Here is a 16807-nt window from a genome sequence, read left to right as displayed (position 1 = left end):
CTTCATACAAATGTCTTGAACTTCAACTTGTCATTACGCAAATGATGGGTCCACAGTTTACGTAGTCTCTTCTTTTCATATGACTTGGTTGAGTCGGGAATTTCGAAAAATAACCTTTTTTCACAGCTCCCCTTCGCATTAGTGTAATTTACTGCTTGCCAGGAAGGCATCAACCTATTTATTCGTAAGATCTACCACATGCACATCTTTGATGATCTCGCAGGTGCTTGGGATCAGCCCCCCCCCCCCCCCCTTCCGAATAAGCTACATGTGTTGATTTAATTAATTTTTGTTGCAAATATTTCTAATGCACGTCAACAACGTCTTGCATACCCATAAAGTCCAAAATAATTGTAAATAAGCCCTTGAATATATGCATATAGTGCAAGGATTTGATTCTCAACAATTTAAAATTTCCGACCCCACCCCCAAATCCGCAACTTAGTCAAAACAATTGATTATATGGATTCCTCATTATTCAGCTATCACTATCTTTTTGATTGATTAAATCGAAAGATTGTTTAGTCCATTACTTGATAATGCGTTCTCCAGTTTCACCCTAGTCACACATCGGATACTTCCGTCACTTCTAATGGGAATCAAGTGGAAGTTCAAGCGTACATATTATGTATCTGTTTACAAACAACCAGACATGACTTTGTTTTGCAAATACTACTTGTAATTAAAGTAGATTATTATTTACGCACCAGGTTCCTTTTGATAAAAAAAAAGAATTCTAAGGAGCTAAAAACATCCACACTTCAAACATTCAGGCGTGGTTAAGTGGGAGATATAAACAAACAAAAACATTTTGCAAGAGCTTATGAACAGCATTCGTACAGAGTAAATGATGTACTTCTCTCAAGATGATTTCAGACTTCTTTACTTCGTTTGGACGGAAGAGACATACTCTTTACACTTAACGAAATCGTTTCTAGTCAGTAGTTCTTAAGTGAGGGAGAGAAGACAGCCATTGTCACATGAAGCATCGTTAAGAATTGTACAAAAAATATATAAAGAACAAGAATATTTTGCGTCTTTTCTTTACCTCGACTAGCTTCATGAATTACAATCCTACCCTCCGCTGCCATGATATGCGCAAATTTGAATATGCATTACTTGAGGATGCTTGAATATTAATTTGACTAATTAAGGCCGTCCTGTTCTTGAAAAGATTTTTTTAAAATTCCAATTTCTTCCCATATAAAAGTTTGATCCCTTATTGTTTCCCCATCCTGCCCCGGGTCCACGATTTGAACAATATTGAATCTGCATAACAAAGAATTGTGAACTCTGTTTTTCTCTTGTAGCTCGACAACTGACATTCAAATGTTTGCTGACCATTAGAAATACCGCTGTAAAGCATTGTGAATATTAAAGATGGAAAAAATAAAATTAGAATTTTTCAATTCAAATCGTGTCCATGCCCCTTTAAGGAAGCTTTCACATAAGTTTCGTCTTTTCTGGTCTAGTGAGTCTTGAGATTTATAAGATGCCACCATACTTTCAATATTTCTTTATCATCTCCCCTTTGAAAAGGGGTGTGTCCCTTCATTTGAACAATTTTGAATTCCCTTTCCGCAATAACGCTTTATAAATTGGCTCGGTGATTCTAAAGAAGTCAAGTGTTTGCGAACAGACAGACAGACAGCAGGTGATCAGAAAATATCACTTGAACTGATACCATTGATTACTGTATATACTACTAGTATATAAGTAGACATAGTTAAGGTCAGCGTTTTGTGAATTTGAGTCTGGGGATTTAGAGGCTACTGATAGTGAAACATACTACTCAAGCTTCTGTATAAAAAATATGGCACACAAAACTTAATGAATTAAACAAATACCACATACATGTATAAAACAATAAAGTCAATAACGATGGAAATGGAGTCATACATGTACCTCCCATGTGTACTTTCAGTTTTTATCAAGTTTATTTCAGTGAAGGAAGAAGAACGAATCAATGCACTCAGTAACTAAATGGAGAGATAGAAGTTTTTCTTTTAATGTTGCAAAATATCTTGACTCCAGTAATTAAAAATGTAGTGTTTGTAATATTGTGATTTATTTCTTTTGTCAGGATCAATATTATCAATAATCTCGGCGCTTACAGCCATGGAGCAGTGAGGGTCCTTTAGTGTGCCACACCTACTGTGACACGGGACATCCGTTTTTAAGGTCATCAACAAGGACCCATGACATTCACACCTGATGCCGAGCGTTTGGCGATGGAACTGTCACTATCTGTTTTAATTAGGTCTGTCGCGGTCGGGATTCAAACCCTGACCTTCCGCATATGAGGCGATTGCTCTACCTCTAGACCACCGCGGCGGTTGAGAAATTTTAAAGGGACTGGTTCACGTTTTTCGAAAGAAATGTTTTTATCATTTTTTATGTTAAAAATAAAAAAATGTAGCTCATTTAATGTTGACAACCAAAATGTGGACGGTCTGAATGCAAGGATAAGAGCAATACTTTAGCTTTGATACTGTGTTATGTAAACAAACAAACCAGTGAAACGTTAATTTTGTAATTTAAAGCATCTTTACTTTGTACAATCACAAATTTTAACTTTTAAATGACACATTTTACCTAAAGTATACTTGAGATGTGATATATGTAATAAACTTGGATCAATATCCATTTATTTTGAAAACCACGTAAACAATAACACACCTCAATCTTTGTTTTCAAAACAAATAATAAACTCTCTATAATGAGCTTCTCTCATGATGAATAACCTTAAGTTTTTTGTGAAACCTTCTAATCATATTTTAATATAGGTTTTGATCATTTTAAGTGAAAAACAAAATTTGGAGGAAAATCGTGAACCAGTCCCTTTAAAATAGAAGTAAGAGATCGGATGTTGGAAAATATATTAGCTCCATTCTGAAATTAGGAAAAGGGGAAGATAACGAACAAGTGATCAATCTCATAACATAATTTAAATACCATTTGTTACAATTTCAGTTCTCTAGAATATATATAATTAAAAAAAAAAATTGCCTTGTTGTGTAATAAAAGTAAATATTATGTTTACAAGAAGACAAGTTTTTATTATTATATATATCTAAACCGTCGAGTGCCTGTGTGTAGAATATTTCAAAATAAAAGAATCTTACGTATTTTTTTTCTAGAATCATTCTAATCTAGAAGATTACATATGTATAATTACATGATAACAAAATCAAACATGAAATCCAATCGTGGCTACTGGAAATGATACACGCCAATCAAATTCTATTCAAGTGTAAAAGTAACCACCCTCTCCCAGAACAAGCTATATAAACAGTGAAAATGAGTTTATTTTTAATACACCACCGCACCAACAATGTCTCCAAATATATGGTTTGGTTTCCTTTTTATCTATTGCAACATTGCCTATGCCCAAAAGACCACCAATAATTCGGATCAGATAAACATGCCCGACCTGCAAAATAGGGTTTCCCTGTTGGAAAAGGCTGTCGGGAAAATCCTCACTGGGAAAGATGATCTTAAATTCGGAAATACCAGCGCTTTAAAGATCCCATATCAGGGTGAGTTACCAGTACAAAACAACATTCTAAAATATCAAGAGTAAAAACATATTTGAATTATACTTTGGAATATTCGTTTCACTTTATGGCGTTCCCTCATTTTAGTTGTCTCCTATTTAGGTATACCTGCCTTTAACACCACACCGGTAGCCTTTAGTGCGAGATCAGGCGATACATCCGGAATAAGTAACGGGTTCATTCTCAAGTTCAATACTGTCCTCACCAATTTGGGTAACCACTACAACCCAACAGACGGGATCTTCATCGCACCTGTTCATGGACTCTATATGTTTCACTGGACCATGAACTGTTATACAAGCGGAAGTAATCACTGTGGAACTTCTCTAAGGGTAAACAGCGCCCTAAAAGGTCAAATATATTCGGGTGAGGATGGTAGTGGTTATCACCATACCGGGTCAAACACGGTGATTGTGGAAGTTCAGGCGGGACAGCATGTGTGGATTCAAACTACGAGCTGGTCCAACGTCCGTATTTATACTTGGTCTTCGTTTGCAGGTTGTTTGTTGTCAATGTTATAAAACAATGATTAACTGTAAAAGAATGTTTTTGGGATTTATAATCGAAAACAACTATCCTCATGTTTTTCATATTTAGATGGCAAATTTCATAAATGTTGTGTGTGTGTGTGTGTGTGTGTGTGTGTGTGTGTGTGTGTGTGTGTGTGTGACAATATAGACAATTTTAACAAAATACTATTTGAAACCAATACAGACTGAAATGTTTGTTTGATACGATATTTTGTAAAGAGAAAACCTGAAAACCCTTCGTATGTGTATAATTAGATGAATGCATTTAATGTCACTTCTTATTAAATATAAAGATATATTTTCAAATGCAAAGTTTGATTTATAGACGAGTCCCGTGAGAATCCGGGTTAGAATAGGTCCTCAGTACCCCTCGCTTGTCGTAAGAGGCGACTAAATGGGGCGGTCCTTCGGATGAGACCACAGAAACCGAAGCCCTGTGTCACAGCAGGTGTGGCACAATAAAGATCCCTCCCTGCTCAAAGGCCGTAAGCGCCGAGCATAGACCTAAATTTTGCAGCCCTTCACCGGAATGTTGACGTCTCCATATGAATGAAAAATTCTCGAGTGGGGCGTAAAACAATATTCTAAGTAGTATAAGGCGGCTCGATAGCTGGTTCAAATGAGTGCACTTTTGCAGGCTATTGGTTTTTAGAGTGCAGGGGTCGATAGGGGGTTCAACTGTGTGCAGTTTTGAGGGCGGTCGATACGGGCAAGTGTGAGCGAGTCAAGCTGGCCGGGTGCCAACTGCGAGTCGAGCTAGAGCGCCAGATGTCAGCTGTAGGTGTCTGATGGAAGTCAGCTGGAAGCCATGCCGACCGGATGCCAAGTGCGGTCGATAGTGCAGGAGTTAACGGGTCAAGTTGGCCGGCGGACAAGTGCTGTCGAGCTACAGCGTTAAGATTTGATTTAAATTTAAACTATATTTTATTCACAAAGTGAATGGAATCGGGCAGCAGGCATAGCCTATTTAAGCCCCCTCCCTTTAAAGAGCATTAAGATGACGTCGTGAATACAGGGAATAGAGCTACGTATTATTTTCCCAAGTTTTATCAGTGTTTGAAAGAATAAAAACAATTTTTTAAAATTTACACATTTATTAAATGAACAATTTGAACAATAAATTGAACACATCCTCTTCTTTTGGGGTGGTTCTTCTTTGGGTGGTTCTGGGTTGGAAGTAGGAACGGGGGAGTCACCTCCCTCTATTTAGGACAGTCGGCGATCCAAAGGCCCACTTGGCCACACTTACAGCACGGGTCACGTTGTTATCCTGACTTGGCCAGGATTGAAAATCATGACCAGGATTGGATGGTCAGGTTATCAATCCTGGCTTGGTTATGTTTGAAATCATGACCGACCAGGTTTGGGTGGCCAGGTGAGGATTGGATGACCATGCTATTGGCCAGGATTGAAATCATAACCTGACCGGCCAGGATAGGATGTGCCAAGATTGAAAATCATGGCTGGTCATGTTTGTAATCCTGACTTGTCCAGGATTGATTTACAATGAAATATATAGAACATGACCTTTCCATACGTTGTTTACTCTTCTTGGTGGTTTTCTGAGGGCAATCTGACGACCAATGCCCGGTTTCCCCACAGGTGATGCAGGCGTTGCTGGTGGGTTCATTAAAGGAATTGGCTACTGCTATTTCCTCCAGTTTTTGTTGTTGTTTTTTTTTTTACCAAGATCCCCGAGTGAGTTGCGATTTCGTTGGTCAACACGTTGATCCGGTTTACAATACCGTCCAGTGTGGTGGTGATGATGGCAAAATCTCCCCGACTCATGAGTTGTTGATTGTATAAACCCCAGGCCTTGGTCCGTATGATTCTGACTAGGGAGGTCTATGCGGGGGGAAATTCTATGCTACAACACCGGAAAGATAAAAAAGGTGTTTTGTTTGCAAATAAGATACACGGTACTCTAGAGTCCAAATATCGCTGTGATTTGATGCATAATATGAATATCTAAAAAAAAAAAAAAAAAAAAAAAAAAAAAAACATGCCAAAAACTGGCATGGACGCCACCAAATTACTGAAATATTGTTGAGTGTGGCGGAAAACACCAATCAATCAATCAATCAAAACGACTTGGATAGACGTTCTAATTTTATAAGAAAAAATATTTATGAAAATTAAAAAACGTCATTTACTAAGATTTGTTAAATCCACAGATAAAATCTTCAAAAAGCATGTTAATACATGTATTAGAAGAAAGATATATCAGAGAAACATATTTTAAATAGAAATTGAAATGAAATGGTCAAATTCAGAAATATTACGATTTTTCAAATTTGAACTTCGCCCGATCGGAATTATGAAAAAGTAGTCATAGAGAACATTGAACTGCATTCCCTTGATGTAAAATGGTTTACAAACCAAACGAATTAATAAAGAAAACTAACAACTTGATAAACAGTGCATATAATTGGAAACAATATGATTATTTTATTAATTTCTATGAATTTTGATCGGGATCAGTACTTTTCTCTCTCGTTTGAATATCGTGATTATATCTGAAATTTGGTCATTTCGTTTCAATTTCTTTTTATAATATATTTCTTCAATATATCTCTTTCCTAACTGACATGTTTTTCAAAGATTTTATCTGTAGATTTAACAAATATTAACAAATAACGTTTTCAATTATCATAAATTATTTTTTCTATAAAAATAGAACGTTTTTTCAACAGAGGTTACGGCTGTGCGTATGAACATTTGTTAAAAGTAGGTAACAGGTACTACTTTTACTAAGGCAATACACATCTAGCAATCGCTCTCGCTTACTACAGAAATATATCAATAGATGAAATCAACATCACAAAATGTATTTATGATTTTATTTGTATTCCAAGCCGTGGACTTTCATCAATGATTGATAAAAGCATTTCTGTAAAACGATGTCTTGCTAATGCATGTCTAAAATTTCGTATGCTACAACTACAACCTGGTCATCGGTGATGCGGAATCGCACTGCCTCCGTGCCACAGCAGCCGTGAGGTGATGTCGGTTTCCAAGTTTATATCGAGACATCGAAGCGAGGCGTCGTTGAAAACCAATCACAGAAATTTATCGAGTCAAAAGAAGCGTTCATTGCGCAGTTCAACAATTACAAATCAAAGTCGTCCCTTACATCCATGCACTTCCACATTCTCTGCGATGTCATCAGTTCTTTCCGGAGATTCATGCGAGTTTCATCCTCTGTCCTGTCTATAAATGATTTGCTTACACCTGACGACTGCCGCCCTGTTCTTCATGTTCCTCCACCTCAGTCTTCTGTTAACTCTGTAATGTCCACAGAATATCTTTCAAAGTCGGTCTTTAACAACTGCGTCTTCAACTTTCAAAAGTGAAAGCGCATCACAACTGTCAGGGAACGTTGTGCAACGCCCACCCCCGTTTAAATCATCAGTCCCCCAAAAAATTAGACATAAGGAAGAGTTTTCCATTATATATTCCTGAGTTTGTTGACATACTTGCTTTTTAGCAAACCAGTTCTTAATTTGATGGAACTTCGTTTTGTGCTTTCGTCATTTTGAACGAAGTGTTACATGTATGTAGGTCAATATTTAATATGAAATGTATGGAAACGTGTTAACACAATTCAGCAATAGTTATCGATTAAAAATGTAAATATAAGTAATAAGGTAGCTCAGTCTGATTAAAATCAGACCCCTCATTATCATATCGTTGATCGCAGATTTGAACTCGAGTTCTGCGGTTCACCAGCCCAATGCTTTAACCACTGAGCTACGATGACAGACGAACAAATCGATCGATACAAATGATTTCACAAAACAGTTAAATCGCCATCTTGTGACGTAGTGTCATAAAGATTTTTAGCTTTAGTGTAGTGAGTTACCTTAACCACACTTATACATGTGTGTTATTGTACATGTTGTTTTTATTTTTAAATTACTGGTATATGTACATGTATATATGCCCTACTTTTACAGAACAATATACACATGCTGCCCGTATGTCAGTTGGTCAGTCTTGATTTTTTAAGTGCTACTCTTATGAATCACCTCATCACAATGTAAGTCTGTCTGTCTCGTCAAACATATTGTTCCACAGATTTTACATGGTCAATTTGATATTGTGAGATTCAACTGGTAGTTTGATTTGGTGCTGATAGCCGTGTTTTTCCTCTGAATAAACATACAAATAAATATAGTATTATATATAAACAAAAAATACTATTATAAATAAATCTACATTAAAGATATTCAACTTCAGAGTTCTTGAAACAGATGACATGTACATGTATGAACAGCACTATGGCAGCTGAAGTTTCTTAACATTTCTGCAATACATATTTTTCTTGATTAGTCATATCATAACTAATACATCATATTTTCATGAACTCTGTAATGTTGAATTACAAAATGTATTTAATCAAACATCTCAATACATGTGTACACTTAGCATTTAATGGTTCATTTAGTACTTGAAAGAGTTTCCATTCCAATATTATTTTAAGGATATGAACTACATGTATATATAAGTACTGTACATCAATTGAAATTTTACATGAGATGGGACTCCATTGTTTATCTTATACATGTATTGGCTCCTGAATATTACATAGATTTCAAAATATATCATTTATTCCTATTGTTACAAAAGATAATTCTGAAGATGAGAGTATAATACTACACCAACCCCAAAAAGCTATCTAAGTGTGCGAATTAATCTAAAATTAGTTTATATTATTGTACACATATACATTTTGTAATATATCATTAATACAATTTTACATTGTATACAGTACCAACACATACATTGAACATGTACTTCATTGCTTGGTATATATGTATTACAAATGGCAGAACTGAACATTTCCAAAAATTCATATTAACCTGTAATTTTTCTGACATGTATTCAAACACTATTAAATCAGCAATATGACATGGAAAGTGTATACAAAAACATTAGTACAAAATCTCAAATAATTATAAATCAAACATAAACTTGAAAGAATATTTTTCGAAATTCAAACTTACTTCCAACTTCTCCTTTCAGTGAACTATCTGTCTTATCTTGAACATTCTCAACAGTTGAAATTGGCAGAGATCTTCTTACACTCACTGGCTTACATACTGGCTCATTCTTTTCCGTTTTGGGCAAAATTGTTGGTATTGGTGGAATGTTTACAACTGTAACTTTCTTAAATGATGACGGAAATGGTCTTTTCACAGTTTTTTTCTGGTGATATTCGCAGTCTTTTTTCAATTTTTGATTTTGTAGGGGATGGTGTTGCCGACTGGTATTTTGTCCTAACCGATGATCTGGATCTTGATACATGTATTTCTGTTTGTAGCTGTTCCACTTCCTTTTTTATCTTAATTACCGTATCCTTTCAACAGTTCTATAACAATTTTTACAAACACCATTGCTGGAGCTATTTGACTTTATCGTCTGTTAATTTCAGCTTTTTATTAAATAGATTTCTTTCAATCGTTTCCACTGTTGAAGTTATCTCTGATTGCACAAACGCGAAACCACAAAGCACACATATATTTGCTTTATAGTATATGCGCCGAGGTGTTAGAATACCTGCATCCGTAATGTTAAGCTTGGGAACATATACTCAAACATCGATCTTCAATCACAATATCTAATAAATAAATTAAAACATATATATACCAGTAATCAAAAATCGAGCGTCAATCACACTGGCAGCGGCCATTGCCATTCTGTTACCGTCGGTTATTAAGTGCGAGGTTATGATGAACGACGATTTGGAAGCGTTCCGAAAAAGACAAACAAACTGTGGTACTGTTCCTGGACTTCCAGCGTCGGGGAAGTGACGATTTGATTGGATAATGAAGAGGTAACCAGAATATGACCTTTATACGATCCCTGTCAGACCCCAACGATATGATAATGAGTATGGGGTCTGATTTTAATCAGACTTTAAGGTAACTGCAATAATGTAGCCCTCTGCGATTTTTTTGTTGTTGTTGTTCGTAAATTCTACCTCAGTCGTATCTACTCGACCATTTCCGCAAGTGACAAATAACTATTTGTCGCTTGCGGAAATGGCCGAGTAGAATCAAATATGCTAAGAAGTATAGCTTTTTAACAATTAGCTTGCCGTCTTTAGGAACAGCCTTATAAAGTAAACTGATATACATGTATATGATATATTTTTATTAAATGACCACATAATCAAATTTTTCTGAAATGGCAAATCTTATATAAAATCGAGTTTTAAAAAACACCTACTAGAAACTACTGTACAATATTTTCTAGTATGACCTTGAAGTAGATATGTTATTTGTACTAAAAATAGAAAGCATTGTTTCTTTTCAATAAAAACAACAATAGCGAAAAGCAGATGTTCAACGTGTTTAATTTGTCACACAGCAAGAAACAAAGACTACTAAATAATTGAAATTTGCCCAAATTTTATCAAAGAAGAATTGTAAGGTCTACGTGAAAAAAAAGACCGTTTCTGTTATTTGTTGAATTATAGAAACCTTTTTCAAAGTTGATATGAATAAGATTAAAATGTGAGTTTCATTATGTTGCAAGTTATCTTCTTTTCGTTTTCTCTCTTTTTTAAGATTGAGGTGACAGGGGACAGTTTCTTTGGTTCTGAAACATGTGGATGGGGGGTATACATCAAAGTCAGATCATGACAGACTAATGAAAAATCATATTTCCCTTTTATGTCAATACTTGTATTTCATATTGGTGTAGTTAATAAAATATGACCCTAAATTACATGTAATCTCTAAATACTGGTGCTGGTGCACAAAACATGCTCTGAGCAGGTTCCCCTTTTTTGCTTTGATTTTCTCTCATTTGGGCTAATCCGCACCACCCCCACACCATCGCAGTACCAAACATAGGGATTTAGACACTGTACACAATCAAGAACCCTATCTGCCCTTCTCAAAAACCTAATATGGGGCCATCCACCTTCCCTCTCAGCTACAGACCTTTTGCTGGACCATGCATGTTTTCACCAGAATTTCTTCAGCAACTGACCACGTGTCTTAGTTTCGTATTTGCACCCATCTACATTTTTGTGTATATGCTAGGAATCATGGTGACACCTACATGTTGTACATCAACATTTTTATCAAGCACTCAGCTACATTTGACATGCATCCTAAAATTATTGTATACATTTTTACACATGTCACAGGATGAAATAATTCATATTTAACATACTAATATAATTTCATTACGTTACTGATTTCATCGTAAGTCGTTTCATTTCATTCATATTCATGGGGATGAACGCTGATTGGTAGAGAGAGGAGTGTGAAAGGTCAGTATGGTTTGTGTGTAGTTGTGAGTATCTTGCGAGTTGTTTTACTGGTTTGGTGCTATATAAGCAAGATTCGCGCCAATTCCAGAAACTAACCCAGCAACACTCCATACCCGGACTGAGTGACTTATTATTCACGTATTGTCATATCAAAGAAACTAAGTTTTACTACAGTTTCTGTTCTTCCGAGTTTACGATCATCCTCCAGAATTAGGATATAACAATAAAGAACTTTAGAACCCGAACCACCAGTATGTTTTAATTTAAATACATGACGGTTACAATGGCGCCCACGTTGATGTTTGAGTTCCTAACCAATACAGGATGATCCGTATCTACGTTGGAGTTTGTCATGGTTTCTATTCTCTGTGATGAGTACTTTTATATTTAAAACATCTTCAAGTTGCAACTACACTCGCTAATGAGATCTCTATTCGAACAAATAGGCCATTCAGATCTAGATATATTTCTTGTTCGTTTTAACATTATGTTGTATTGGGACTTCACATGTGAGGCAGGTCTCTGTAGGTAACCGTCATGTATTTAAATCAAAACACACTGGTGGTTCGGGTTCTAAAGTCCTTACAAAAGAGGAATATGAAGTATTATTAAATGCTAGTCTCAAAAGAGAGCAAGTAACCAGTACTCCCATAGCTAAGGGTACACCTTCCCCTTTGACTAGGCTAGTCAATGCGATGAATAAAACCAGGGAAGAGTCAAGGTTACAAGGTAATCTTACAATGTCTACAAACCAATTTCAGAATCCAAAGTTACCTACATTTAGTGGAACCGAGGAACCACAGAAAGGTGAGGTTAAGTACGAAGTATGGAATTTTGAGGTGAAATGTCTTCAGAATTCAGGACAGTATCCTGAACATGTTTCACATCAAGTAGTGCGGAATTCACTAAAAGGGTTAGCTAGAAGTATGCTGGTATCAGTAGGTGAAAAAGCTTCTGTCAGGGACATTCTGAAGAAACTTGACGGGTTTTTTTTTTTTGGAAATGTTGCATCAAGTGAGACATTGATGCAGTCATTTTATAATGATGGTCAAAAGGACAATGAGTCTATCATAGTATATGCTTCAAAGTTAGAAGATACCTTGTCAAAAGCTATAACTTTTGGTCACATTGACGCAGTAGCGAAAGATGGAATGCTTAGGAGTAAATTTTGGACTGGTTTGAATAGTCAACAATTAAAACAGAGTACTAGACATTTGTTTGACACTATTAAAAACATTGAAACTCTTCTTAGGGAGATCAGGAAGGTTCAGCAGGAGGAGATATCATTGCAAGGCTCTACAAGAGGAATTAGATCCAGACCAACGGTTCTACATTCGGAGAGAGCAGAGACATCTACAGATTTGCATAATGACCTACAGAAGATGATAGCTTCACTTCAAAGGTTAGAACAGAAAATAGATGACAATACAAAACGTTTTCAACAACTGAATAAATGGGTTCATCAGTTAGAAAACAATGCACCTGTACAAAGTCATCAGTAAAATGAACCAAGGACGAGGCCAAAGTTATAACAATAGGAGTAGAAGTCATAATAGAGGCAAAGGTCGAGGTCAAAATTATGCTTTCAAAACAGAACAAGCAGACTCTCAGTTAAAAGAGTAACCTCTTCTATTACAGGGCGAATGGAGGGGGAACGAGAGAATAGTAAAATCCCTAATCAAAATTCAAATTTATTATCAAGGATGGTAGGTGAACCGAATGAGAGCAAAAGATATATTAACGGAGTTGAAGCGGAAGCCTTGATTGATACCGGTTCAATGATCACTTGCATGTCAGAGCAATTTTATAATTTGTTTGAAAATAAGCCTGTTTTACGTGATATTGAAGATTCTGAATTGAAGGTCTATAGTGCTGAGGGTAGCGCATTACCATTTTCAGGTTATGTAGAGGTAGAGCTTAAGATCCCTTTTCTATCTTGTAAACAAATTTATGCACCCGTTTTGGTCACAAAAGGAACGGAATATAGTAGTAAGGTTCCTATAATTGTGGGCACTAATATTATCAAAATATGCAAAGAGTTCTCACAATATGAGGATTTAGAGGTACCAGATGAGTGGGAATTAGCTTTTTCAAACTTAAGTGCTAGTGGGATTCCTGTCAAAACAACTAACAGATATTCTATTACGATTGGACCACATGAGGTTAAAACCCTGTCGGGGATAGTGAAATCAGTGAATGACAATAATGTAGATACAGCTATTACAGAGCAAACAGATACATTTCCAAACCAAAGTCTTTTGGTCTGTCCTAGGGTTGTATCTATTAAAAATGTTAAAACCTCAAGAGTTCCCGTGCGGGTATGCAATATGTCGACTCAGGCTATTAAGATTCAACCAAAGTCTGTAATATGCAAGTTGAGTACCACCAAAGTTGTTGATTCTTGGGAACCATCAAAGACAAATGCAAGTCAAGATATCTCAAATGTCAATTTAGTAGAATTAGGAGTCAAGTATAATGAAACTAATTTGTCTGAGGATCAGGTAGAAAAGAGGTATGATTTCTTGAATAGGTGGAAACATATTTGTTCGATGTCCTTTATTGACATTGGAAGAACCGATCTAGTAGAACACGAAATAAGGTTGTCAGATCATACACCGTTCAAAGAACCATACAGGAGAATACCACCTGCAATGTATGAAGAGGTAAGGCAACATCTTCAAGAAATGCTAGAGGCCGGAGCAATTAGAGAATCTAAAAGTCCATAGTGTTCGAATGTGGTACTTGCTAGAAAAGCTGACGGTTCTCTTTGGTTTTGTATAGACTAGAAAATTAAATAACAGAACTATTAAAGATGCTTACAATTTTCCTAGAGTGGATGAGACAATAGATACTCTTTTGGGAAGTAAGTATTTTTCAAAGTTAGATCTTCGTTCTGGTTATTGGCAAGTTGAGATCAAAGAGGAAGATAAGCATAAAACAGCTTTTTCATTAGGTCCTTTAGGATTTTATGAATGTAATCGCATGGCTTTTGGATTAACCAATGCACCCGCTACGTTTCAACGATTAATGGAGACTTGTATGGTTGAAATGAATCTTAAAGAGTGTTTAATATTTTTGGATGACATTCTTGTCTTTTCATCTACATTTGAAGAAAATTTAGAGAGATTAGAGGGTGTATTCACTAGATTAGAAAAACATAATTTGAAATTAAAACCTTCCAAGTGCGAGTTTTTCAAATTAGAAGTAAAATATTTGGGACATGTTGTCTCAGAAAATGGTATTCAAACGGATCCTGAAAAGATATCGGCTTTGAAAACCTGGCCAGTCCCTAAAAATATTAAATCATTATGTTCCTTTCTAGGATTTACTGGGTGCTACAGGAGGTTTGTCAAAGACTATGCAATTTTAGTAAAACCCTTGAACAATCTCTTGGTAGGACATCCAACAAATAAAAAGGCGAAATCGTCTAAGAGAAAGAAAGTACCATGGATATGGGGTAAGGAAGAACAGCAAGCATTCCATAGTTTGATAGAAAAACTTACTTCACCCCCAATATTAGCGTTTGCAGACTTTACCAAACCTTTTATTGTCAATATAGATGCATCCAAAGATGGTCTTGGTGCAGTTTTATACCAAAATCAAGGCGGTAAAGACAGAGTAATTGCGTATGCCAGTAGAAGTTTGCGACCAAGCGAATGTAATTACCCTGCCCACAAGTTAGAATTTTTGTGTTTAAAATGGGCATCGTGTGATAAATTCCATGATTATCTGTATGGAAATACTTTCCAAGTCTATACAGATAATAACCCATTAACTTATGTTACAACCACAGCCAAACTAGATGCAATGTCGCATAGGTGGTTGGCATCCCTTTCCAATTACAATTTCAAATTGATTTACAAAACTGGTAAATCTAATAGAGATGCTGATGGGTTATCTCGCAGATCTACTGAAGTCTTTCCTGATGTTATTAAAGCTTTTACTTCTGCTGTTTTAGTTGAGAAGGAGGAACTACCACTCGCAGAATGTATTGTTTTATCCCAGAGTGCAGAACTTGAAAATTTCAAGGATAATATATCACAAGATGATTTTCGAAACATAGACTGGATAGAGGAGCAAAGGAAGGATTATTCCATCAACAGAGTTTTAGATTTACTTAAATCAGGTTTAAGACCTAGTGGTAAAGAATTACAGAAAGAAACTTATGAAGTTAGAGATTATTTGAAAAATTGGAAGGATTTTGAAATAAGAAAAGGTATTCTATACAGAAACACTTTAGTAGAAAGCTCAAATGTTAGGCAGTTAGTCTTACCTTTCCAGTTCAGAGAAACAGCTTTTAAGGGAATACACAATGATGCAGGTCATCAAGGTAGGGATAAAACTTTATGGTTAGCGAAACAACGATTTTATTGGAGTGGAATGGATAAGGAAATCAAGGATAGAGTTGTGGTAGATGTGTGAGGAGAAAAACATCAGAGATACCTAGAGCTAATCTGGTAAACATTCAAATCACAAAACCATTAGAGATATTATGTGTTGATTTTTTGACTCTAGAAAGGTCAAAAGGTGGTTTTGAAAATGTTTTAGTCATTAGTGACCATTTTACTAGATTTGCTATGGCAGTTCCTACACGCAACCAACTTGCTAAAACAACAGCAAAAGCTCTATTCGAAAATTTCATTTGTCATTATAGTTTTCCTGAGAGACTACATTCCGATCAAGATAGAAATTTTGAAAGTAAAGTCATCAGAGAATTATGTAAAATTGCTGGTGTCAGTAAGAGTCGAACTACACCTTATCATCCAATGGGTAATGGTCTTGTGGAACGATTCAATCAAACCTTGATAAAAATGTTGGGAACTTTAGAAAATTACAAGAAGGAAGACTGGAAATCATATATACTTCCCTTGGTACACGCATATAATGCAACAAGACAAGACAACACAGGATTTTCACCTCATTATTTAATGTTTGGGTGGCATCCTAGACTTGCTGTCGACGCATTTTTAAATTTAGATGACTCAGATACATCAAAGCCAACTAGTCGTGCAAATTATGCAGAAAAACTTAAGAAAAGACTAAAGTTTGCATATAATGTTGCCAAGAAAAACATAGAGAAAAATAATTCCAGGCATAAGCATTACTATGACAACAAAGTTCGTTATTCCAAATTAGAGATTGGTGATCGTGTCTTAGTTAGACTTTTAGCAAAGAAAGGGAAAAGTAAACTTTCAGACAAATGGGAAAAAGATCCTTATGTCGTCTTGGACATTCCAAATGACGATATTCCTGTGTACAAAGTTCAAAGATCATCTGACAAGGGTCAATCTAGATATTTACATAGAAATTTATTATTATCCTTTATGTATCTTTCAGATGATGATTACACTTCAGAAATTCCCCAAACTGTTTCCAAGCTTAGTAAGTACATTAGGAATACAACAGAGAAGAAACAAGAAAGCGGGAGTATCAGT

General features: G+C 35.8%; 1 protein-coding gene and 1 long non-coding RNA gene across 2 annotated transcripts; one reads left to right on the top strand and one right to left on the bottom strand.

The window, feature by feature from the left end:
- The first annotated feature begins 3305 nt into the window (after positions 1-3305).
- LOC125677050 (collagen alpha-1(X) chain-like) lies at positions 3306-4393 on the top strand. The gene is made up of 2 exons (XM_048915007.2): positions 3306-3539; positions 3660-4393. Exons 1-2 carry the CDS (start codon positions 3335-3337, stop codon positions 4076-4078), a joined length of 624 nt encoding a protein of 207 aa, XP_048770964.2. The 5' UTR covers positions 3306-3334; the 3' UTR covers positions 4079-4393.
- A 2517-nt stretch (positions 4394-6910) lies between these two features.
- LOC130054458 (uncharacterized) lies at positions 6911-10240 on the bottom strand. The gene is made up of 2 exons (XR_008802778.1): positions 9094-10240; positions 6911-7372 (listed from the first exon to the last, which is right to left on the bottom strand). It is a non-coding gene; the product is annotated as an uncharacterized LOC130054458 (long non-coding RNA).
- Between the last annotated feature and the right edge of the window lie 6567 nt (positions 10241-16807).

Source organism: Ostrea edulis, chromosome 1, assembly GCF_947568905.1.
Source record: "Ostrea edulis chromosome 1, xbOstEdul1.1, whole genome shotgun sequence".
In the NCBI taxonomy this organism is placed as follows: domain Eukaryota; kingdom Metazoa; phylum Mollusca; class Bivalvia; order Ostreida; family Ostreidae; genus Ostrea; species Ostrea edulis.
The sequence above is the reverse complement of the archived record's forward strand: the minus strand, read 5'-3'. Positions and strand labels throughout refer to the sequence as shown.

What these genes read in the sequence shown, in the direction of transcription:
- LOC125677050 (XM_048915007.2), top strand. Translation starts at nt 3,335, where the DNA reads ATGTCTCCAAATATATGGTTTGGTTTCCTTTTTATCTATTGCAACATT. An exon ending in TTTAAAGATCCCATATCAGG is followed by an intron (nt 3,540 to 3,659) that starts GTGAGTTACCAG and finishes TCTCCTATTTAG; the next exon opens with GTATACCTGCCTTTAACACC.